The following is a 24,870-nucleotide window of genomic DNA, read 5'->3' as shown; positions in this document are numbered from 1 at the left end:
TGCTTAATGCTTCAGATTTATATGAAATGACATATGAAGTATTTAAAAAAAAAAACACCAACAAAAAACAGTAATAACAAAACCCTAGAAAACCACCCTGAAGTGTAAGTGCTGTCTCTCTTTCTCTTTTACACTGCCAGTATATTGGCATTGGTGTAAACACTGGTCAGTGTTGATAGTGCCTCTAATACAATTGCTTAGAGTACAAGAATGGCACAGTTATTAAATGGCAATAAGGTACAAATTCAACTTGTGTATTAGAATGTTTATATTATAGAGTGGTCTTGGTTTTGCTTTTAAGTAGCATGCATTGTAGATCCGTAGCTAATTCAAAAACTCCTCTGTTTTCACTGGGGAATTGCAGTTCTTTTCCTAGCTGTATGTTTACTTAAAAAATTATTGCTTGCAGTTTTGAAGCTCCACCAACAGATGATGCTAGTGGTTTAATGTAGAGTGGGGTTATGTGCGTACAGAAATGGGGTATTGTGCTGGGCATTCGTAAAACATGTCTGTGTTTTGGTTCTTACAGCTGCCTGGTTTGCCCTTTGAGGTGATGCAAGTTGTCTCCTATTACTGCCTGATACTCTTCTGGTAACTAGAGAAAGTGTTTCCAGGAGGAAAAGTGAATAATATTCTGAGGTTTTCATACTTGAGATATAGTTAGCAACTGATACATGTACCTTTAACAGGGTTTGGAATATCCATAGTGTAAAAAAAAAAAAAAGGTATTTGATTTTAAAACTACAGTGGGGTCTGATTTCTGTCTCTCTTACACTTTTAGACCAGATTGTGAAGCCTTTAACTAAGTCCCTTTGTGCAGCAAGTGCCTTTTAATGAGACTGCTGCATAATGACGGTAAAGAGACAGCACATTTATGTGTGCATCCAGATTACTGTGTCATTTCTGCAAACTGCATTGGGCTTGCAACTGGTGCTTCCCTGATTCTTCACAAAATGTGTCAGAACAGCAGCTCTACAGCTGCAGGTGCACCAGTTAGTAATGTACATTGGTCTTAAGCTAAGTACTTTTTGCCCACGTTTATCTAAAAGGTTTGGTTTAGCTTATGGGTGCTAATGGATGTTTAGAAATACGACTTCCATAGCAGCAGCTTGTTAATAGTGTTAGTTCTAATTCTATTAATAGACTGAGTTTTAATGTTTGTAAAGATCTTAAATGGGAAGACTGTTGTGATATGTTCTTGTGGGGTTTCAAGTCTGATTTGCGTTCTAAAATGTAATCACACCTTTAAAGACAGATGGTAGGAAGTGAAACTAGTCCATAGCCTTTCTCGTCTTAAAAGGTATTGATCATTTTCGTAGTATTGTGATGGTCACTAACACAAAGCTCATGTCCTCACCTCCCATTAGTACTCTTGATGATCAGCTGCTCTGTGAAATATTTTTGAATTGTTTCTTCCTGCAGTGACTTCAGCACTACCTGTTGCAAGTAGGCATGGCTGAACAACCAGTCTACACTCCTAAAAATCAGTGTTTCCGTAGTGAAATACTGTATGGTCATATAAGTCTGGTTAATTAAGGTGTGTAGAAGCTGCAGCAAAAGCTGTGTTACAAGTAATGAGTTAGTGCTTCTGATCACTGCTAACTTAGACCTTTCTCTCTCTTGTGGCTTTTGTTCTTTCTTCTTAACATTTTACAGGATGACTGCTGCTAAAATTTAAGGTTGAAGTTGTTTATGACTACTCAAGAGCCACCTTGCCAAGTTTAACACAGTAAGTTTGGGTTAGATTTTCCTTGCAAGGTTTGTTTGCCTGCGGCAAGGTACTGTTTTCCTTTCTGTGCTTATCACTGCAGAGGTTGATTTGTCTCCAGTAGGAAAAGAATTCATGCTCCTTGATCCATCCCAGTTCTTGTGATTTCCTTGTGTGACTAGGAGACTACAGTGTAGGGAAAGGCACTTCGAGAACAAGAAGAAAAAAGAATGAGTGGCAGCAACAATCTGTAGTGAGTAAAGCTGTAATGTAGTGTTACATTACTGTTCTGAATTTAATTAAAACTAAAAAAAAAAAAGCCATTTTTAGAAAACCACTATTCTTTTAGATATATATAATATATGAGAGAAGAGTGACTTAATATTCCTTTATGACTCCATGTTTGCGTTAGAGGAGCAGTCCTATAGGGAAATATGGAAAGTAGGAGTTGTTCACAGGCTGTACTGTAAGCTTTTACTGAGTCCTGCTGAGCTGGTATGCAGGAACTGGTGTTTTCAGACCACACTGACCTGTAGTTTTTACAGGACAGATGTATCCATGTATTCAAATGTAAAAGCCCTGGTAGTGTTTATCTAGTTCCTGTTGCACATTAGAACTAAGAATTTTTCCACATCCTGGAGGGTTATTTTGAATGTAGCCAAACAGCACAGTTCCAGTGCTCAGTGGAAAGAAGCCTCGGTGCTGAGGCTGGCAGGTGCTGTGACCCAGACTGGGCTGAGCAAAGCTTACCTGAATTCAGCCTTTGAAATGGATATCCCCTTTTCTCCTGCATTTTATCTGCCTTGTGTTTTTCTTCGGGCTTAGTGACACTGCTGTTGGTTTCTTCTTTCTCACTACATGCCAAGTTACCGCTGTGGGTTTTCCTTTACTTTGGCTAAAGGAACAAAGGGATGGGGAAAGATGCAGTGTCTCAGTCCAAGTCTTAAGCATCATCAGTGAGACATTTGCCTGTGGGGGGAAGGAACTAAATACCCAAACACAGGTCTTTTGTTTGATAGTTTTTTCCCCCTCGCCCTGAACTGAGAGTGAATTCCAGTATTTTCGAAGGTTTCTAAATTATGCAGGAGGTTTCCAGGAGCATGGAGCACAAAGAGATGTGGTGGGCCTCCCATGGCAAAAATGCACGACTTTATTCAGCATGGCTCAGGATGGGAATGCAATGATGGATAGGTCACGCTGCCCCTACATGTCGGAGAAATTTAATTTCCGATGAATCAGAAGAGACCTTGTTAAAGGAAGGTCATATTTCAGTGTCTATTTACTGTTCTTTCAGAGACTTCTGTAGTTTTTTCCTTGCCTTACTCTGGTTTTCTGTCTCGAGTGCTGCAGAAACAGCAGCAAGGGTATGGCGTCGGTGGGGTGGCTTCCAAGCAGTTGTGGAACGTGCCACAGCATTAGTCTGAGGAGTCTGAGTTGAGGGTTATGTGTCTTTGCTGTGACAGGTCATCTGTCAAATACAGGCGTGGACAGACAAAGTGATTTAACTGACCAGTCCAGCTGTTGGCTCTTCTGGAGTTGTTTTGGCTGTATTATTTACCTGGAGCTTATTTAACTCCTCAAAACTCTTTATTGCTCAGAAAATATTTCTGAGTAAGTGAAGCACTGAATGGGACTAGAAGCAGGTGTCTAACAAATGCAACAGATTCTGGATGCTGTGTGTTGTAGGGGTGTCTGATGCCTTGCTCAGCTCCATGGGGCTTTCAGTGACCACCTTGAAGCCTTTTTTCTTTATTGGTTGAGATTATGCTTAAACTGTACGTCAGCTCTTACTTTTTCCACGAGTAAGTGTTAACTCCTAGGTTGTTTGCCGTTAGCCCACCAGCTTCTGAGAGTTTTAAGGTGTTCCACTATTAGCTGTGAGCAACTCTGCAGTTAGGTAACTGCCAACCTTTGAGCGAATGTATTCCTTCCACTTCTTTTTGAAAGTCATTCTGTATCTCAGACTCCCATGTGCCTCTTACAAACCCGTAACAGCTTCCAGCCTTTGGCCCTGCAGCCAGTGCAGTCATCTCACCATGTAGTCGAGAACCTCCTTCACACACTATTAACAAAATGTGATTCTGTGGTGTTGTCAAGATGCAGCTGCACCTTGGTGATGAGGCTGACTGTGTTGGGGCAGTCTGGCACTGCAGGTGTGGCAAGACCCTCACTTCTCCCCAGCTTTAGCATCTCCCCAGCTTTAGCACCTGGGGTTTGAACGAGGTCACCCTTAACAGATTGAATGTGTCTCAGTGTTTCTTAATGGCTGCGAATTCACAGACATTTCAGTGTTAAGGCTTTTCTGTTAATTTTTTTTTATTGTGTGTGTAGGTATGTGTAGTTATCATTCAGTATTTGCCTGCTGTTGTTTAGATATACTTCTCTGGTCCCCGTCCCCCCCCTTTTTTTTTTACCCATAGTTTTACAAAAAGCTAAGTTTGGAGGAACTTTGTTTCTCTGTGAATTTCTCTCCTTCCCAGCTTGTTTGCAGAGGAGGAGACTAGCAAGGGCTTGCTTTCATTCTTTTTTCCCCCCAGGTTTTTATCAGCCCCTTGGCAAGAATACCTCAGAACCTCCGGAGTGTTTATCTCTGCCACCTTCACAGCACTTCCCTGGGATGGAGGAGTGCTATGGGGCCCATCTTGCAAGCCCCTGGGAAGATACTTTTAGATCATTTTAGGCTGTGGCAAGCTGGAAGCTGAACTCTGGCATGCTAAAGCTCAGGCTGTTATATAAATCACTGCCTTTTGCCCTACTGAAGACTTCCTCAGACCCTCATTTATTACCCTCACAAAGGAGCGTAGCTTTTCTGAGACTAGGAACTGAAGAAAGAAAGAAATGTCATTGAGTCTGACTAGAAACATTGTTTTATTTTTCACTCTGTACCCAATTTGCAAGTGTAGTAAGGAAATATTTACATCAAATACAGAGCTGAAAACCCAGAAGTCATTGTAGTCAATCCACATGTCCCAGGTCAGCATGCTGAATCCTGCTTAACCAAAGCAACTGACAAAGACTTGTTTTTTACCACTCAGCTATTTCTTCCAGAAAGACAGAAAATCCCACCCTTCTTGCGCAGGCAAAACTCCTGCTGAAATTGGTGGAAGTAGAGCTAGCAGCAGAACCAAGGATAGCAAGAGAAAAAAGGTAAATGTTAGTCCCCAGGACTGTAAAAACCAAAAAGGTAAGGTTCATTAAATCCCAATTTATCTTCTCAGTGCAGTCTTGTATAACATTATATGAAACTGTAGGACTCCTAAGTGATACGTGTCACCACAAAAAGAGGCTGTATTACGTGAGGGCATTTTTGTGTAAGTCATTTTGTAGGAAATGCAAATTTTGTCTGTGTTTTAGAAAGAATGTCACATACCCTTGGGCAAGGGTACAGCTAATATCCTTTTTTCTCATCAGCTTATCACTGCCAGCTGTCAACAACATCAGGATTGACTGGTTTCTTTTGCCTGATCTGCAGAGTCCTGTCAGTGGGAATAGGAGGGCCTTGGGAATTAATTTGGAAACCTCAGGTTTTGGAAGGAGCTGTGCTTCAGGTGCTGTCTGTGTGTTTTCGCTCCATTTTTTCTTTTCGAATTTGTCAGGGCAGAGTGCATGAGAAGTAGTAGCATTCTAGGTAACATAGGTGATGGGCTTATGTGGTGACAGCTCCCAGGAGACGATCCAGAAGGTGCAGATGCTTATATATGGTGGCTTGGCATGCTAGATTTCACATTGGGCTTCCCATTTGCAGGTCTAAAGAGAGAAAAGTTGTTTTTTTTTTTTATTTATGTGAAAGGAACAAGAAGGCAACTAACATATGGCTGCTGGTCAGCTCATTTAGCCTGGGTCTGCAGCCCAGGACCTCCAAGACCAGGCTGCAAAGTGTTCCTAAATCCTCTGTGCTAGTGAAGGATCTGCTAATATTTCAACTAGTGACAGCCAGTAGGACTTTCTTAAAATATGCTGCTGATCAATTGTTGTATTACTTATTTAAAAAACAAACAAACAAAAATCACCCCCCCAAAAAAGGCTTTTTTGAATTTACCTCTGGCTTCTGCACAGTCGTGTCCTCTCATCAAGCCTTTCTCCACATTCAGAAATGAATGAGTAAAGAAGAGCTCAGGGCTTTTTTTGGAGTTGGGGAAGCTGTTACCAATTCATAAAGACTTTTTTCTTGTTGCAAAGCAGTTTCCTGCAGGAATTTAAAAGGAGGCTTTCTAGACAGCGTGCTCCTGAAGTAGTAGAAGTTACTGGTCTCCAGCAACTGATAGCTTTATGCTGATTTAATGAATTGGAGACTTGGCACCCGTTTTCACTCAAGATTAATTTATGGTGGAAAATGAATCCTTCAGCTGCCAGCAAGAATCCCAGGCCAGATCCTCAGGCGCTCTTTAATTGAGTGAATTGCACTATTAACTTCCAAAGAGCTTCATTTCAATAGGCAGGAACTGCTCAGAGCAGCAGGGACTTCCTCTCTAAAGGAAAGCTTAAATATGCAACAATTGCTTAAACCAGAGCCCTGTCATGTTAGTGCAGCCGAAGGAAAGCTGTCCTTGACAAGATGATTTCTTGAGGCACTTGTAACCCAGCCACTCCATCGCCACAAAATTGAAGAGCTGTGCCGTATGGTTTTTTGTTGTTTTATTTTTTTTTATTTCCCCCCTTAGGGACAAAACATCTTTGCACAGGGCTGGCAACAGGGATTGAGGTAAGTGAAGAACGCGAGTGTAGTCCTAAAGAAGGCTGCAAGAAGAGCTCTTTGTTATCATTTTGCCCTTGGAAAGCCAGGCGGGTATCGGAAGAGCACTGAACGTAATAAATACCCATCCTAAAAATGACAGGCTGCTCCCTTTTTCAGACAGGCAGAAGAAAGCGCGTGTCTGGGGGTGCAGCTGTATTCTGATACATACGTAGGGAGGCTGAACCCAAAGGGCAGAAGGCATTGCCACTCAGTGCCTCTGCCGTTAAACACTGTTACTGTTCAGCCAGTGATTCCTATTGCGTTCGGCCTTTAAAAAGGATATAAAATCCTAGGGGATCCTTTTGCTGTTAATGTAGGGGGAGGGAGGCTCTTTCTGAGTGATTGTAATTTTGGACAACTAAAAACTACTACCATGAGACCCATTATAACAAGGAACATGAATGTATTTCATTTAAAAGATGCTTGATTTGCAAAAAGAAGGCTCCCTCCTCCAGAGGTGTGAACACACTGTTCCAAACTTTCTTGCAACCCATCTTTTCCAAGGGGAGGTGTAGATTGGATATTAGGAAAAACGTCTTTGCCAAAAGGGCTATCAAGCACTGGAGAAGGTTTCCAACCTAAACTATTCTATGACTCCAAGTGCTGGCCTGGCCTGAGCAGTACTGGGGTTTTTGGTGCTGGAGCACTCTTGCCACTAGCCCTAGGGTGCACTGTCAGCACAGGGCTTGCAAAACTGCAGAAGCGGTTTTCTGCAGAGCAGGTGGGGTGAAGGAACCTGCTGCAGGGAGGGTCGATTTACTGAAGCAAAATGCATTTTAGCAGCAGGCAAAAGGATTTCTTCTTGCAAACTGGCAAAGTGCAGTTCTTGTTCTGCAAGTGTTTTCCTGGTGACTCAGGGTGATTGGTGGGTTGGGGGGGCAGAAGGGAAAGCATAAAAAAAAAAGGGTTCCTGTCTGCTCTAGAAAGTAGTTAACTCTAAAGCTATACATATCTGCACTGCTGTTTCTCAGGAAAATTGTCCAAGGCTGCGTCAGCCTCTCTGCTCCTGTTACTTAGTGCCTGTTGGGGTAATAGAGGTATAAAGCCACGGTGATGTTGGTCCAAAATTATGCAGAGGGGGATTTGGGATGCCTTAACTTGCATCTAATCAGTGGGCACAACGTGAAGGCCCAGTGATGAAATCAAATGAACCGTTTAGGAAGGGGAAGGGATGAAATACAACCCCACCACCAGGCTCAAGTTGGAGAAGCACACAAACGTGGTTAGTCATAGTGTTGGGTGATGCACAAAGTTTTTAGGCTGTGACAGACACCTCTCTTTTTAGTATCTACTGTGGTGTCAGTGCTCACTGATTTGAATTAACATTAAAAAAACAAACACAGGAGAAGAGAATCTCCTCACTCTTTTTTTTGCCCGTAATTTATTACACAGTCCCCTCCCATCCACTGAGTACAGATGAAGAATTTTTAGGTCACTTTTGGCACCTGCCTGCTTTACCGCTTGAAGGTGAGATGCTGTCATGTTTAAAAGAGAACTGTCGACATTTGTCACTAACCTTTTACATCTGCATCTCCGTCTTCTGGTTTCTAAAATAAAATAGAAAACGTTTTAGTTCTAAGATACCAAGTCAGAGGTCAGTGAATAAACACTGCAGTGAGGTAGGGCTGGCATTCCCTAGCAACTTGCTGTCTTTAAGAGTAATAATAGGTAAATCGAGTTTATTTTTGAGGAAAGCCACGCAAGGGGGCGATGCTGCAGCTCACGTTTCCCCAGCAGTCTGCTGAAGCCTTTTCATGAATTAAATGTTCCTGTGGGTAACAGCAGCAGGGTCATCCTGGGACCACTGACTGTGTTATATTTTTTTTGCTGTCTCAACTGACTTCAGTATGTTGCTGAAAATCCACTGGCAGCAATTAATTGCTACAACAGGCGAGTGGTGATGAAGCTGTGCAGCATGCAACCAAGTTGAACGATACTCTTCCCCATTTTACATCTATGTTGTTACTTTGGGATGTATTTGGCAAAATACAATGTCCACCTGTTAATTTTAGCACAAGATAAAAATCTGTCCTTAAGGGCTCAGGCTGTCTGCTGCAGCAGAGATTAATTGCAGCTAACGGCTTTTCAGTGGTCATTGACATCAACATTAAAAGACAGAAATAAGTCACTGAGCGGTGTTTGCAGGGTAACGATGTTGCAGGTCACCAGAGAATCCCAGTGCATGTGAAGGTCTCTTGGCTTCTGGTGACTTCAGAAGGAATTTGGACCAAGGCTGGGCGTTCTGCTGCATCATTAGCTATTTCCCTCAAGTAGGCTGATTTCTGGCTGTGGCTCATCAATGTTTTGTCACATATTCCTTCCTATCGCTGTAGACCATGCTGATTTTTCAGGGCTGAGGACTGCTGAAAAATCATACTACTTTTTTTTTTTTTTTTTTTTTTAACTGGATTAGCTGGTAAATTCACATCAGCTCCAGGATGTGGGGTAGGCAAGCCTTTAGTTAGGTTAATTCAACAGTAAAACTCTTTGGTGCTCTGGGCAAATGAGCTGAGCCAGGTTAATGAAATCAGTGTAACTTCTGGAGGTATCAGAAAGTTAAACTGATTTCAGTGAGCATTAAATTGATTTAAATGCATTTGTACTCACTGCTTGCTCAAGCTGACTTAAAGACATTTCAAACATGAAATTTCACCAAGGGACTTTTGCCTACCCAGAGATTAACTGCATTACTGCTTTAACCATAGCAGTCCCTGAACCTGTGTAATTAAGCTGCTAGTATGGTTACAGCCCGAGCTGGTAATGGGAGTCTCAGCGTTTGGATCTGCAAGCCCCATGCTGGAGCATGTTTGCCCTATTTTGTCACAGTCTTTTAGGTTCTGGTACTTTTGGCCTCTGATGCACCAAGTCAAGGCTGGTAGAGCCAAGTTTTCTCTATTTATAATCTCTTTTTCTTCCTTAAAGGTCTTTTCCAACCTAAGTGATTGTATGATTCTGAGTGGATAATTATTTCTTGGCCTAAGCCTGCTGCTGAGGAAACTACAGAGGCTGATATTAACAGCGGTCCTCTTGCATTGACCGTGTCCTGGCCATCTGATGCTTACGTAAAGGGGTTAGCTAGAAGATCCATTCCCCTGAAGGACAGGGCTGCGGTTTCAGGCTGGAGGAATATCTACAGGTTTTATGGGTGAGTCTTAATGTTCTTACGTTGACACAGAGCGATGGTGACTGCCAGGGCAATGAGGAGCAGGAGGCAAGTGCCTGCTAAGGGAACCCAGATGAAGATGTCACAGAGGAAATTCAGATCTTTCTCCTTGCTGGTCTCTGCAGGAACAGAAAAGCGGAAAGGTCCACCAGGTGCTCGCAGCTGATGTTACAGCCAGCTCTGCTGGAGCCAAGGGACCTGCCTGCTGGTGCTCAGTGAGACTGGTGGTGTAGCAGAGGGCTTCCTCTTACCCACCAGCGATGCCTGGAAGCGCAGCATCCATCCCTGTTAGTGCTGCTGCTCTCGGCAGTTTCCTGGGGACTTGAGGGAGCACAAGTAGCCAAAAGTTTTCTCGTGTCCCCTGCCGAGGATAAAACCAGCCCCAGCCCCCCAGGCTCTGTCTGTCTTTCCTCCACCTCTCCCTGGTGTGGCCACATGTGAGGCATGCTCGTCCTTTTTACATCATCCTTAGCCTTCCCTACGTGGGATGAAGCATTGGAATTTATTCCTTCTGAGAAAGGATTCTCGCTCCCCCTTCCCCATCTGAAAATGCCTGCAGGATCCCCCTCGGTATCAGTGGACCAGGGCCCAGCAATTTCCTTCTCCCTCCCTGCAGCTTGGCTACCTGGATCCGGGGTCTTCAGGCAGGGGTCCTTCTCGGTGATGTTGTGCTGGGTGGTGGGTGCCACTGTGGTGGTGGTGGTGGTGACAACTATAAGTGAAAATAAGATGAATACAGCATATAGGGTAATACAATAAAATAGTGCTTTTCTGCCCTCCTATCCCTGCCAGGGCACAGCTGCTGCTGTGGCCAGCATAGGGCTCAGGTCGGAGGGGACTTCACAGAACCCGTTTTGGATGGTGACTCCCCCAAAGAGGGTCTCCCATGACCCAGTAAGGAGCTGCAGGCTCCTTATTTTTTACTTTCTGCCACCGTGCTCAGAAAGCCCAAGTTCCCTGAGGTTGGTAGGACTTTTGGGACCTATGTGAGGTGAGGAAGGAAGAGGTGGTGGTGTACTCCGCTTTAGTCTTATCCCTTCAAAGCTGTGAATGGGTTGGGGAAGTGGGGCTGGGGAGGTAATGCTGGGTCTGCCTGATCATCGTTGTCTTTGGGCAGGAGCGATACCATGAGAATGGAGGGCAAGGCAGGAGCCTCTGGCAGGAGAACTTGGTACATTGGTCACAAGATGCCTCGTGCAAGCAAGCAGGGAAAATGGGGTTTGTGGGAGAGGGCAGTGATTTAAAAAGGCAGGGATAAGAGTTCCTGGGCATTTTGGCAGAGCTAAGCAAAGTTGGGTGGAGGTGTTGCTGACCTGGCAAGAGGACAGGCAGTGGAGGGCTGAAGTACAGCACTCTGTTGATGTTCATGAGGCAGAAATAGTTTCCCTCATCCTGTGGCGAGAAAGACTTCACTACCAACTGGTGGGACTTGCCGTATTTCTTTGCCTCGAAGCGTGTGGATGTCGGTGTGTTCCCCTTGAAGTTGTTCTGACTCAGGGAAGAGGTGAAGACGATGAAGTGAAGGGTCCCACCCTTGTCCTGGTGGATCCAGAATATGCTACCGTCATCCTTGGTGGTCTGACACTCCAGCTCCAGCCGCTGTCCCACCTGGGGGTGTGTGGTTCTGCTGTTGCGAAATGTGGCTGTCATCTGGTACCTGTGGCCATGGATCCTGGGGCAGCCTGTGGGAGAGAAATCCTTGCAGAAACTGCTTGGGACAAGCCACATCCCCTCCAGGCACACCTCATTCTCTGTCCACAAGGTGTGAGGTCAAATACAGAGGGAGGACTGTGCTGTTGGAGTCCTTGCTGGGACGGTGTGTGTGGGGTGCTTGGCAATCGGCTACCTGGGCTTTAAAGGTGGGCACTGCCCTTTCAGCTGCCTTCTCAGGGCTGATACCCCTTCTCAGATTACTTGAAGTGACTCCCTGAAAACACAGACTGCTAAACCCCCTGTTTTCCCCCTTCCGCCTCCCCTCCAGAACCACTTCTCTGACCGGGCTCCCTTCCCGGGGCATGTGATGCTGCAGCCACCCCTCTGGCTTCCCTGTGCTGGCTGAGGCCATGCTGCCTTTATCCCCGCAGTTACAGAGTAAACCTCAAAGCGAGCCTTTTTGGTTTGCTTTTCATTTTCCCTTGAACTATTTAGTCCCGTTTTCTTGGGTTTGGTGAAGGAGCCTCCGTGCCCCTCCCAGTGAAGGTGATGCATAACCCCGTATCCATACTCACAGAGCCCCAGAGTGAGCAGAAGGAGCAGCGCAGGAGACCCAGTCATCTCCTCCTAGGGGTGGCTGTCCTTGGGGATGGCGTAGCGGAGCAGAGCTGATCTTCCTCACTTGACTTGGGAGGCTGCGTTGCTCTTTGGAGAGGATGTGATGTCATCCGGGACCCTCTTGGGTAAAGAGGTGATTTTGATACAGATGTCACAGCATCTGTGACAAAACGAGGAGGAAAAAAAAGATTTCTGAAAAAATTCAGTTCTAGCCCAGAATTTGGGCTCATTGATTGTTACCTGTTCTTAACGGTCTGTCAAGGATTTTTGCCTTGATGACTTTGCTAGGGATTGACTGGCGATGCTCGTGCCTGAGGTAGGATCAGCCACCGCAATCTGCCGTCTCCCAGCATGTGGGGGGATCACAGCGGCTCCAGCTCTGCAGAAGTCATGGACAAGCCCTGTGCTTTGGCTGCAGGCCCCGGGTTGTGCTGCTTGGCAGGGATTCTGCTGCCTTTGCTTGCGTGCGTTCGAAGGCTCTTGTGCAAATGGCAGAGCACGCTGTATTTTGTTAGCCAGCCAGCAGGACATGGGCGTTTCATAACACATATCCATACATGTTATTTATCTCCAAGCACAAACGTTGCTGACATGCAGCCGAATTCTTCAGGTGCTCAATTGTTCTTTGCTGTTCTTTGTAATTGCTCTGCAAAAGCCTCTTTGTGCAAGGCAGGTGGTCTGTGATCTGAAACCCACTGAGAAAGCCCCATGCCCCAGAGGTATGCATTCTTTTGGGGTTTTTTACATCTTGTGGTTTTCTTCTCTAACCACAGTGTCTTCCGCCCTGCCAAAAAAGCCCTTGTATGCTTTAATGGAGAGGGCCCTTGCTGCTGCCTCCAGGTGACCACTGACACATGGGTATGGGCGATGTTTCCTGGACCTTTGCACATACAATAGCACCAGTTTCACCAGACTGTGAAGGGCTGGGATGGTGTGTTATTTATTTCATTGTTTGGCACTCCCTGGCTTTCCTGTTGATTATTTTCCTGTGCTAGGTATTTCTCTCTTACTCCTTTGCAAAGAAAGCCCCCTTGTCCTGTGCATGTCAGAAACCAGGTGCTGCTGACTTTGATGCTGTTACTGTTGTGGCTGCTGCTTAGAGATGAGTGATGGAAAATGGTTCAGGATCTGGTTTATTTCACTGGGCATCAGAGCATGTTGGTGAGTGAGGAAAGCTGCTGTTAGGCCCACTGAGATGTGTGAAATTCGTACTTTCATGAGGCTGGAAGACTTGTGATATCTCCCTGAAATAGAGCAGATTTTGTCAAAATAAAGAGCAAATAGGTTTTGCCAGTTAAATAACGTTACAAGAGGCAGGGTCTCAGAATCCTGTCAAGGAAATGTGAACATCTGTCTTGAGCTACATGTCACCTCTTAACACTGCAGCTATGTCCAGATGAGACATCAAGCGATGCTACTTCTGTAGGCTCCTGCTGGTTTCAGTGGGCAGTTTATTCTCCTTATCCTAAGCAGAATTCATCCTCCCTTTATGATGGGACAAGCTGCTCCTGGGAAGCGCCTGTCTTCACGGGCTCATGGAGGAACGTGGACAAGGAACTGGAACTACGTGCCTGCCTTGTAGATGACTGCAGTTGAGTCTCGTGTTTTCTGAGATGCTGAAGTGAGCTGGTTCCTGCCATCCCTTGGGGTTGTGTGTGCCCCCACACTTCTATCACTAGTACCACAACTATCGCAAGTATCACAACTCAGCACCAGCAAGTGACATTTCAAAAGTGTTTTCAAAAGCACAACCCTCCTGAGACCGAAGTAGGAAAATTCCCTATTCCCATTTTTCAGCGTGGTTGAAATGGAAGTGGACATGCTGGCAAATGAGGATGAATTAACTGTTTGCCAGGACTAAGCTCTCACTCTGCTGTAGAGCATGGATGCTTAATTACAGCATGTAGTACATGTCCTTAGAGATGTGGTGGTGGATGTGCTGGGAGAACCTATACAATTAAAGGATCATCCAGGAAAGGGCTATTGTCTTTCATAGTATGGACATCTTACTTCTCTCTTGCCTCTGTTTAATGGTAAATTTTATTAGGACTCGGTCCTGGGTACCAAACTGGAACCCAGAGATTCCTCTGCTGGGTGTAGAGGTGTCCTGGATCTTGGTCCTCATGGCTCATGGATTAGTCTGGGGTTTATGCAAGGCTAACATTTGCTTTGTCATGTTCAGACCCTGCGTCACCATTCAGAGGTTTCTTTTTTTCTCTTCATACTTCTATTTGCTGAAGCGCTTTGTGACTCACCACTACACGAGAGATTCCATTAACACGTCTTTTCTGACGCTTGTCTGTGGTGCTGGGGTTGGACATTTGGGAGCCACAGGTCGTGGCTTCGGGGGAAGCTGTTCCTTTCTGCTGCCTGCAGTAAACTGCTAATGAATATATACTTTCCAGGTGAGACAAAAGCTTGTCAGCAGAGATGTAGCTGCCAAGCTGGCTGTCCCACATCTCTTTTCAGTATGGGCACACTGTGCTGGTCAGAGGGGAAACCAGAGGAGTAGCTCTGGTGGAGATGTCAGGGTGTGATCAGGTGAAATTCTTGTGCCCCCATCTCATGTCTGCTAAATAAGAAATCAGCTGGGGCAGGGATCTTCCCCCCACCTCGGCTTCTGTGTTTAGGTACCGCTTAGCACAGAGCTGTTTCCATTTTGCATAGTATCAAATGAGAAAAACTAAGCCAGTTGCAATGGCAATTATTTGATTATGAAAAACTGCAGGCACAAGTGAGACCTCCAGGAAAAGCTCTCATTTAAAGTCAACACTTGTATAAATAATTTAGATCAGTACATGTAAGTTTTACCCTGATGACCTACTCCAAAACTGGGAGGACTAGGTGTTAATCAGATTAATTAAGGAATCTCTTTGATTTTTAGTATACTCTGGTTTGGCAATTTGTCCTCCGGATGATATTTTGCAATAGACTTGTTGTTAGACTGAGAACCGAAGTCAAATCAGTGAAACACTAGCATTAATGACCTGGTTTGTTAGTAATTTCTGTAGTAGTACCACAGTTATGGTATGAGTAAGGAAGAAGAAAACCCTCAGACAAGCAGTTAGTTCTGCAGAGCATCATGTAAAAGATGTCAGGAGACCAGACAGGAGGTTGGTTAGATGGTAGAAGGTAATTTCTTTTTTTCCCCAAACCTACCAATAAGTTTCATTTTACTTGTAGCTAAGGTTGCAGGGCTCTGCTGGTGAACTCCTGCCTAAGGTGCTTGTGACTGAGTTTTATCTTTATATACTAAGACCAGCCTAGATCTGTATTTAATCAGTGTCAAATAATTAAGCAGGAGACAGGTACAAGGAGAGAAGAGACAAAGAAGGGTCTACCTGTTTTGGCTGGGGCTTGGCAGGAGGTGAGTTTAGGATTACTTTTCTCTGTGCTCGCTTACATCCATTTACCAGGGAAGATGTGGGAAACGAGAGGGAGCCTGGGGCATCAGAGCAGGAGGAGATGCTGTGTTTCAGGTATGATTGATTTCTTAGTCACTTTGTGGAAGGACCTCAGTGACTTTTTCATGTTGGTAAGAAACTCTTTGGCTTCTTGGTATGGTAATATCAGACATCGCATGGATGTCTCACAGTATGCGTGACTGGCAGTGGGAGCGCATCTCAGGACATGGGAGTTACGCTGTGATGGTTGGCAGACACAAGAGGAGCATCAAAATGACTGTTCTCTCAGTCTGTTGTTCTGTTGCCCATGGTATCTCCTTCTAGGACCTGATGTGTAGCATCATGCTGCTGATGAGCAGGTGCCGCTTCATCCCTGCAAGTGATCAGTGATGGTAACTCGGAGGGGGTGTGTGACACTGGGTTGTGTTTGCTTCAGCATTGCTGATTCTTTCTGTTGTTAACCTTTGAAGGATCTCTTTTTGTAAGGAGGAATGGAAAGTTTTCAAGGAGATTTAAAAAATTTGTTACAAATTATGAACTTTTGTTTCAAATAGAGGAAAAAAATGTTGTGACTGTAGCGTACAAAATTTCCGGTGTGAAATGAAGTTGTGGTTTATGAGCAGCGTGCTGCCTCAAGCATGCCTTGCAAAGTTGCAGACCTGAAGGAGTTTGTAGAATGTCAAGCACAACTGTCGTGCACCAGATACCCTCACACACTATCTTTCCACTGCAGCAATGTTTCCAATTCAGTGGTCAATACTTCCCTCTCTTCTGATTACTCCCAGTTGTGAACATCATGTACCTTAAAATAACAGTATGCAAACCACAAACACTCCGGTGCTCTCACCCCTCGGTGGTGTGGACCTCTAACCAGGTCACTGGGTTGGAAATCGCTGTATTCTCCATGCTTGTTGGTACTGAGAGTCTGATAAACAGAGACCTGAATGTGTTACAAGTTTTCCTTGCACAGCTGTTCCACGCCTTGTCTCTTGGTGCTGCGTAGCTTGTTTGTGCAGACATTTGGTGGATCGGCATTCCGTGGTGGCATCTTTTGTGAACAGGTGACAGCTTACACTCTAAGTGCCCCAGCTGGAGTTAGCAGTGGACAGGTTGGTTTTCTGCAGGTCCAGTTTCCTAAATACCACAGAGATTCAGCCCAGACCTGCAGAAAGGCTTCCTCTTTTCTGACACTGAACAGAGACTTTCCTTCAGAAAAGGGAGATTATCTGTATAGCTTTACTGCGTCATTTTTTTGTCTGAATAGCAGTTTGGGAAGTCTTTTAATTATTGAACTGGACTCATTACCTCATTTCCCATGCCCATGATCAAATTTCTGTTGCATTTGAGGCACTACTTGGTATTTGTCCTCCTAGTTCAGCTTCCTTCCAGGGTCTCATAGTCTCGGTGTTATCCCCACAGCCCAGGGAGCTGACTTTCTCCTGCCTCCATCTATCCAGTCTTGTCATGTGTGGTGCCCTTCCTCGCTGCATGCTGACCTTCTCCCCTGAAGACCTTGGGCAGGAAAGTCTGGTCAACATACTGCAGGGATTTCTGGGCCCATCTGTGTGGTACAGGAGGACTTTTCAAGACCAGGGTATTGCTGTACATTTTTATTGTTAACATATTTGAGAGGGAACTTCTGACATTGGTTACAGCTGGTGGGATGGAGGAAGTGTTCCTATTTTGGTTTATCAACCCCTCCTGCTGACAGTGCTGGCAGTATGGAAACCTGTGGCTTGCTTGAGATTACTTGCTTGGTCTATTTTGTGATCCCTTTAATAGCGTTGCCTGGGTTGTACTTGTTATTTTTTCCTGATTTATTGTTTACTTGAAAAAAACACGATGCTCACTGTAGAATCAGACTGGTGAGATGCAACCCTAAGCCATGATACCTTGTTTAAAAGAGGCAAAGGCCAGGAGAAGTGGCTGCATCAAAAAGCAGTAGCTGATTTAATGCTCTCCCATCATCAACAAAGCACAGTAAATGCGGTTTCACAACGTGATCCCCACCATTACTGTGAAGAGACGTGTGTGATTACTCTTTCCATAGCTGTTCTAAAAGTACCAGTCCCACCCCATCTGTGAGTGTTGCTCTCAGTAGCCATATAGCAATTCATGTTTAAAACATATCCTGCAAACTTTTGTTTTAATGCACGTTAATGTATTTGCATTTATGTATTGTAAATATAGAACTGCAGAAGGGTCTTTCAGAGACTGGGCAGTACAGGGGCAGGTGAAATTTGGAGCTGGTGCAGTGATGCATGCAAGGAAACCTTGTCCTGGCTTGTTGTAAAATAAGGAATAACGTTAAGAATATAAAAATGGCTGATTTGATTCAGAGCAAAGGCCCACCCAGATGACTGTTTACAGTCCAGGTTACCCTGGATGCATCTTGGAAGAGGGATGGTGGCCAGGAAAGGTGTTTGACCCCAGCCAACTAGCTCAGTTTGTGTCCCAGTTTTGGGGAGGTGAGAAGAGACCCAGGTTTGGGGACCAGGGGAATTTGCATGGTGACAACTGCCTTCCCCCAGCATCTCCTTGGGGATGGCAGCTTGGCCTCTGTGCAGTGGGATATGACCCACATTTCTAAGTCATATAAAAATTGTCCTGGCTATGGTAGTGGCGGGTGAGTCAGACTAAAAACGACCTGAGGAAAGTCATGTATTTTAGTAATGGCTGTTCTACCGCCTGATTCCTTTCCTCCTGCATAGAGATGTCTTGAGAGATATATTTTAATAACAGCAGTGTCATTTGCAGCTGTTGCTTAGGGCAGGAATATACAATCCCAGCCCCCAGGAATATTTTGTCTCAATTTTTTTGGAGAGAGCGATGGGAAATATCCCAACTGGAATTTTGCATTTGGTGCTGATGTTAAGGCATTATGTTTTGAAGCCCTGTAGCTGGGTGTTGGCACAGCCCAGCACCTCTCCCATCAGCTGGTGAGTTTACCTTGTGTTTATGTTGGACAATGATTGCACCTTGAGTTTTGCTGAAGAGCAGCAGTGGTTCTGCCTGTGATCCTGCCTGCGGGCTGGCTGCAGGGCCCCCAGCAGCCCAGCATCTCCTCCCGTGGTAGTGCCTGAAGAGACGTCAAACATGGTGGGACCTAACTGTGCTTTGTGCCACAGGTCATGCTGTACCGTGCAAGAGCAGCGCGCACCCTGCTCCCCCAAGGATGCCCTGCCTGTCCCTGGAGGCAGCTGCCCAACATGGAGGTTTTGTGCTGCATTTCATGCTGCCTGCACAGCCCGCAGCCCCAGCCACCTGCGCTGGGAGTGACAGGATACATGGTGGGTGAGTTCACATGTGTAGCTCTGGGGACAGAGATGCCTCCTAAGCCACAGCTCTCCTCCTCCCTGCCCAGCCGTGCGGGGAGGGAGGTTGGCTGCACCCCGTATTTTGGTGCTCAGCCTCCCTGCTGAATGTTTTAACCACAAGCGGAGAAAAAGAGCAGAAAAATCAATGTGGATTTCACCTTGGGCAGGGTAAGGTTTGCTCTGTTGTGCCTGCAGGGTGGCGGAAGGCTTGGGGTAGGACAGGACGTGGGGCTGATTGCAGAAGACAGGGTACTGGTGGTTGGCATCAGCTTGTGGGCTCATCGCTTTGCTTTGGAGGCATCCATCGCTTCCCATGCTTTCCTTGGGGAAAGCAGGCGTATTTAGGTGTTCCCTGGCAAAGCTCAAGCCTTTGAAATACTCCACGTTGCAAAACTTTGCCTGCAGATGCCCAAGATTTCTGCAGGACTGGATTTTGTGCTGTGTGATGCAGAGGTTCAGTGCAGTTTGGGAGAGATGAAATTTAGACTGACTCAAAAAAAGACAAGGAAACAAGCTCATGGGTGCTGCCTGCATCAGCCTGGCTGCCTGAGGGCTCCCGACCCCTTCAAGGAGCTTTTCAGGGAGGGTGGAGGGGCTTTACCATCTGAGCAGGTTTCCTTTTCATATTGGCTACCAGCTGCTTTCCATGCGTGGCTCGTCTCAGGGTTGTTTTTTTTTTTTTTTTTATGTTAAATGAACTAAATAAGTTGGTTGTGTGAGATTCCCATTGTAACAGCACATGGATATGTTCTACCGGCAGAGAAAAAATTCTGCACTGATGCCATCATTGGGATTTTTTGGAGTGTTTCACATGTGGTTTTAATTTATTTGCTAGATCAGAAAGTGCAAATAGTCATCATGATGTTCCCCTGCTTACGAGTGTGGTGCAGTTCCTTCATACATGTGTATATCTTAAAGGCTAAGTGAGAAGTTGAACTTTAGCAGAAGAAATTAGTGGCATGGGGGGGAATATTAAACCTCCCACGTGTTGCAAGTGTTACAGCAAGGGGAGAATTTTGTTTCATGTGAAAGAACCACTGGTGTATGAGCTCAGAGTAAGCTTTCCCATAGCAAGGTGATAGAGAAGCAAAATCCAAACCTTATACAAATTGATTTTTAATTTGGTCTGATACATGTTTCAGTTAAATGAATGCTGGAATAACAAATATTTGTATATAATTCCACGGCAGCTGCAGATCTCACTCTGAGTGCATGCAATATAGATAAATTGATATACGCAAATATGTTATTTCAGCAAATATTTAACAACCAGAAATACTATGAAATACAAATTATAATAATATTAAAGAAATTATTTCTGGTTTATTGAACCAGAAACTTGATACATTACTATTTTTAGTTCATTGAATGTCGAAGCCCAGGGAAATATGGGCAAGAAGGATTTATGCTGCCTGAAGACAGTTTTTTGTTCCCCGGTATATTTCTTCTATGGGTTTCTGTCAATCTGTGTAACTGTCAATATATATAATAACACATATATAGCTATATATAATATACAACACACAATATAGAAAATTAGTATCTGCAATATGTTTATATATAATATATTTAAATATAACTATATTGAATGAATTATATATAATGCAGTTAACTGTAATACATAAGTTATAGTATAACTGTATATAATAATATATAGCTAGAAAATTGTCAATATAAATAATTACAATATTTCTATATTTAAGGCTCCTGTACATTATTTGATATATGGAATAGCAGAATAGCTGGGGTGTGCTGGGTGGAGGAGGGCTTTTGTGCATTGGATGCTTCTGAAAGACAGGGAGGAGAATTTTCCATGCGCCTGCTTGGATGTGTGTGTGTAGGGCTGCGCCTGTGCAGTAATAGGATTCAAGAGAAGCAAGTTAAAATCAGGATATTTTTTTTTTAATAGCTTTTGGGATCTATCTGGTTTTGTATAGTGGCAGAAAGATATTTTGAAATTCCCATTGAACAGGTCTGATCTGCATACTTAAAAGTCCTGCTGTGAATCCATTTTTCCTGCCAGGAGGATATATTTAATAAGCAGCTACCATTCACGGAGCTGTTCCGGCCAAGGATAAATAGGAAAGAATTTAAACAGCACCCATGGATATATGTATCTCCTTTCCCTTTGCATGGATTTAAAGTTTAATAATTTAATAGATGTTATTCATCCTTTCTTTGTTAGCATGCCCAACTCAGCTGTGTTTATGACTCTGCAAAATAGGGTTTTTTTTATATATTTGGAGCTTTAAAACCAGATACAACTTCTGCTTTCATGTCACTAGCTTGTTTTCAATTTAATGTTTTCAACTGCACCTGATCTAATTTACTTGTTTGTTATATAAAACCATAAACTATCCACCTAAAAATGACTGGGTGGCTTAAAAGAGTAAAGAAAAATTGAGCACTGCCAATATTAGATCAGTAACAGATATTCTGGAAAGACTGACAATTTTCTTATTATCCATTTACCTAAGTTTTACATAAACATGAAGACTATTCACTGCAGTGCCTGAAATACCTGTATTCCTGCTCTGCTCTCTGTCCTTTGAAAATTTTAATGCTTTCAAGAGATGCACGCAATTTATTGTAAGAATAACTGTAGTATTTTTTATAACATGTTCATACAGAATATAAATATAGATGTAAGATAATAATAATATAGTAACAACAACAACAGGATTATTGCGACATGTAGATTTTGACCTCTTTTACAATTCCTTGCCCGATGGTTTGCAGGGGTGGGCACCACATAGGTGATGCTTTGTACTTAAACCCATAGACCTGTAAAACCCACCTTGTCCTAAAGCCTTTTGTCTTTGTCCAGTTTTTTGCAGCGTCTCCTTTTGTCATTTAAATGATATCGTTTATTTACTGCTGATGTGAGCGTTTGGGGTTATATATAAAATCCCATTATTTTCCCTTCTAGGTATGGATGTTCCTTGCTGTGGGGAGGAAGCTGACATGGCAGCTGGGAGAAGGCTGGTCCATCCTCAGAAGGAAATGAGGAATAAATTAGGGACTCATTTGCCAGGACACTGTGGCTGGGGTGACACTGTGACATGCACTGGTGTTGCCCGTATCTCTCCCTCTGTGGATGCAGGCACCATGCCATTAGCAGAGATGCACAGAAATATTTTCCCATTAGTTTTCATGATGGAAGCATCCCTTCTGTCCTACATGCCAAAACACTATGTCCCTGAGTCTTGGCTGGTATCGTCATTGTGCTTCAGCACAGTGGTGAGGTAGGGAAGAAAACCAAAGAAGTTGCAGTATCAGGGGATGGGCTAATTTTCTCAGACATAAAAGCATTTTTTTTATTAGTGTTTCTATTTCTGTTTATATATGCTCTGGGAAAAAAAAATAAATCCATGAAATGGAGGTGATTTTTTTCCACTGGCTCTCAGAGTTGTGAAACCTGCTGCTAAGATCTCTCTGAAGTTTACTCTCTTAAAACACCTTGTTGATGATGAAAAACTGTAGTAATGCCTATAATAATTTCTATTGGTAAACTGCCCAAGCCTGTGTTTCAACACGGCAGCAGCATCCTTAACTGCTGCTGTTCTCTTCTGGTTTTACTGCACACAGATGATGTGGTTTAGGGTTTTTTTTCAAATTACAAAGGAAAAATGAAACCAAATCGGGGAGTTTGGATATTGAGAAATCCTTTGCTGCCTGTTACAGTTATTCACGGGCAGGTGGAGGGATAAAAGCCCATACTTTGAATGGGTGTTACTGGACTTTGGATAATCCGGTGGCTGAAGTTGATCAATGCAAGACAGTGCTGGCGGGGGGGGGGGGGGCGTTCAGTGAGGGTTGGACACTGTGGGGATGGCCTGAGCGTGGGGATGGAGGGAGGAGGAGCAGACTGGGCAGGGTGTTATCCCCTAGGCTGCTCCCCTTCCCAGGGGAGAGGAGGATGGGGCTGTTGCAGCCTGCCTCTTTCTGCCAAAACCCGTCCCTGGCTGCTTGCCCACGGGAGGCCATCTCCTGTGCTGGCCGAGAGGTGAAGCAGATATGGATGTTAAGGTCAGGATGCCTCAACCAGGGAAAATGGAACTGGGATTTCAAAAGCAGCTGCGGGCAGAGGCAAAAAGCTCTGTTTTTGAAAGAATAAACCTTTGCCCATGGGCAGTTTCAAAGGGGTTGCGTTAGAGCTGACCTGTAAAAAAAATACATGTTATAAAAATCACCTGCTCCTGAGGTGAAGCTCTGTATCTCAAGTGCTTGCAGGGTAGAAAGCTGGTGGGTTAATTCATTTGAGCTTTCACAGAAGCTAAAATATGTGCTGGTATGATAGGTTGGAAGCAGAGGTGGTTGGGGACCCCTCACCCCAGCATCTGTGGTGGGATGAGGTCCAGGGTCGGTGTCCCCTGTGCCTATGAGCTGCATGGGCTGAGAGCCAGGGTGAGGCTTGCAGCCTGGGAAAGCTGGCTCAGCATGGTCCACCGATGGCTGTGTTACTGCGTCATCCATCATGAGGAGCACCCACAGCCAGGTTTGAGACCAGACCCTCCAGAAAAATCTGCATTAAAGTGGAGAGCACAGCTCCCTGCAGCTGGGAGGGGAGGGAGGGCAAGGCCAGAAGGATGCTGTGGTGCCGCTATCATGCTGTAGAGTCATGAGCTCATTTAGGTTGGAAAAGACCTTTAGTTAACCCAGCACTGCCAAGCCCACCACTAAGCCATGTGCCTAAGCACCACATCTACACAGGTTTTTAAATACCTCCAGGGATGGTGGCTCAAGCACCTCCCCGGGCAGCCTGTTCCAGTGCTTGACAGCCCTTTCGGTGCAGACATGTTCCCTCACGCTCAATGTAACCCTCCTGTCACTGGTTCCTGGGGAGCAGAGACCGACCCCCCTGGCTACAGCCTCCTGCCAGGCCGTTGCAGAGCCACCGGGTCCCCCCCAGCCCCCTTCTCTCCAGGCTGACCCCCCCGCCCCCCCAGGCTGGTGCCCCAGCCCCTGCCCCAGCCCCTGCCCGGCTCTGGACACGCTCCAGCCCCTCAGTGTCTGTCTGGCCGTGAGGGGCCCAACGCTGAGCCCAGGCCCCGCGGGGCGGCCCCACCGGTGCCCAGGGCAGGGGGACGGGCGCTGCCCCGGCCCTGCCGGCCACACCGTTTCGGACACCAGCCGGGACGCTGCTGGCCTCCTGGGCCACCTGGGCACGCTGGGGGCTCATGCCCAACTGGCTGACAACCAGCACCCCACCGGGCAGCTCTCCAGCCACTCTCCCCCAAGCTCTTTATACCTGCACAAGCTCTTCCCGTGCCTGCATTTGCCCCAGCCCTGGGGACTCTGGAGCCACATCAGCCCTTGGCTTGTGGCAGCTGTAAGGGCGCACGCAATGTGCAGGGCAGGAGATCCCCGTTGCTTCCCCAGCAGCAAAGATCGCTGCCGGCTTTCCCACCCACGCTGGGGACTGAAGGTGTCTGGGCCGCCTTCCCCTTGCGCTCACGGTAGCTGGTACAGCCCTGTGCCAGCGACCCTGTTTGAGTGGAGATGTGGGGCTGGGGATGCATCTGAGAGCGAGTGCCCACTGCCTGCACTCAGGGGGACATTGGATTTCCCACCCCACATCAGCCTTGCAGCCCCAGGCAGCGCCTCGGCCTTGGTACTGTCCCTGGGGACACCTACCCTGCTTCTGGCATTGCTCAGGGTTCGGCATGCGCGGATATCACTCGGGGCTCAACACACATGGGCATTGCTCAGGGTTCAGCATACGCGGATATTGCTTGGGGCTCAGCACGTACAGACATCGCTCAGGGTTCAGCACACATGGGCATCACTTGCAGCTCAGGACTTGCAAGCATTGCTCCGGGCTCAGCACACGTGGCCATTGCTCAGGGTTTAGCACACGCAGGCATTGCTTGGGGCTCAGCGCACAGAGGCATTGCTCAGAGCTCAGCACACATGGGCATCACTTGCAGCTCAGGATGTGCAAGCATTGCTCAGGGCTCGGCTCTATGGGGCTCAGCACACACACGGGCATTACTCAGGGCAATTCTTGCGGTCTGTGCCGTGCTGCTGGGCTCCAGGCCAGCCCTCGGCTGCCTGTTTGTTCTCAGACGCGATGTTGGCCTTCAAGCTGCACCAGGTGTTTGACCTTGTGTACATCACTTTGTCTGGCTTTCCTCTCCCACTCTTGGCTGTCTGCTGTCTCCCATGGGAGAAGATATGATCCCAGACCTGCTCCCCCCAGAGCTTTTCTCTGCTTTAACTCTTTCTTGGGCAGAGGCTATGGTTCCTTGCTTGACACACAACCATGTCCC

The 24,870-nt window shown here is 45.7% G+C and overlaps 1 protein-coding gene and 1 long non-coding RNA gene across 2 annotated transcripts; one reads left to right on the top strand and one right to left on the bottom strand.

Moving 5' to 3' along the window:
• Window positions 1–4,557: 4,557 nt before the first annotated feature.
• CD8A (CD8a molecule) lies at window positions 4,558–12,738 on the bottom strand. Its single transcript, XM_040582357.1, has 6 exons — window positions 11,835–12,738; window positions 10,648–11,288; window positions 10,232–10,385; window positions 9,609–9,725; window positions 7,960–7,990; window positions 4,558–5,455 (listed from the first exon to the last, which is right to left on the bottom strand). Exons 1-6 carry the CDS (start codon window positions 11,878–11,880, stop codon window positions 5,401–5,403), a joined length of 1,044 nt encoding a protein of 347 aa, XP_040438291.1. The 5' UTR covers window positions 11,881–12,738; the 3' UTR covers window positions 4,558–5,400.
• Window positions 12,739–14,627: 1,889 nt separating this feature from the next.
• LOC121086953 lies at window positions 14,628–21,916 on the top strand. Its single transcript, XR_005827488.1, has 2 exons — window positions 14,628–18,575; window positions 21,528–21,916. It is a non-coding gene; the product is annotated as an uncharacterized LOC121086953 (long non-coding RNA).
• Window positions 21,917–24,870: the final 2,954 nt, after the last annotated feature.

The sequence above is a fragment of the Falco naumanni genome, chromosome 1, assembly GCF_017639655.2.
Source record: "Falco naumanni isolate bFalNau1 chromosome 1, bFalNau1.pat, whole genome shotgun sequence".
Taxonomy (NCBI): domain Eukaryota; kingdom Metazoa; phylum Chordata; class Aves; order Falconiformes; family Falconidae; genus Falco; species Falco naumanni.
This window is presented reverse-complemented; position numbering and strand designations above follow the sequence as displayed.

Bases quoted from the DNA above. Each gene is read 5' to 3' on its own strand.
- CD8A (XM_040582357.1), bottom strand. From the start codon at position 11,880: ATGACTGGGTCTCCTGCGCTGCTCCTTCTGCTCACTCTGGGGCTCT. The intron at 11,289-11,834 runs GTGAGTATGGAT...TCTCTCCCACAG, and splicing joins TCTGCTCACTCTGGGGCTCT to GCTGCCCCAGGATCCATGGC. The intron at 10,386-10,647 runs TGAAGGGATAAG...TGGCAGGGATAG, and splicing joins CCCCAACCCATTCACAGCTT to GAGGGCAGAAAAGCACTATT.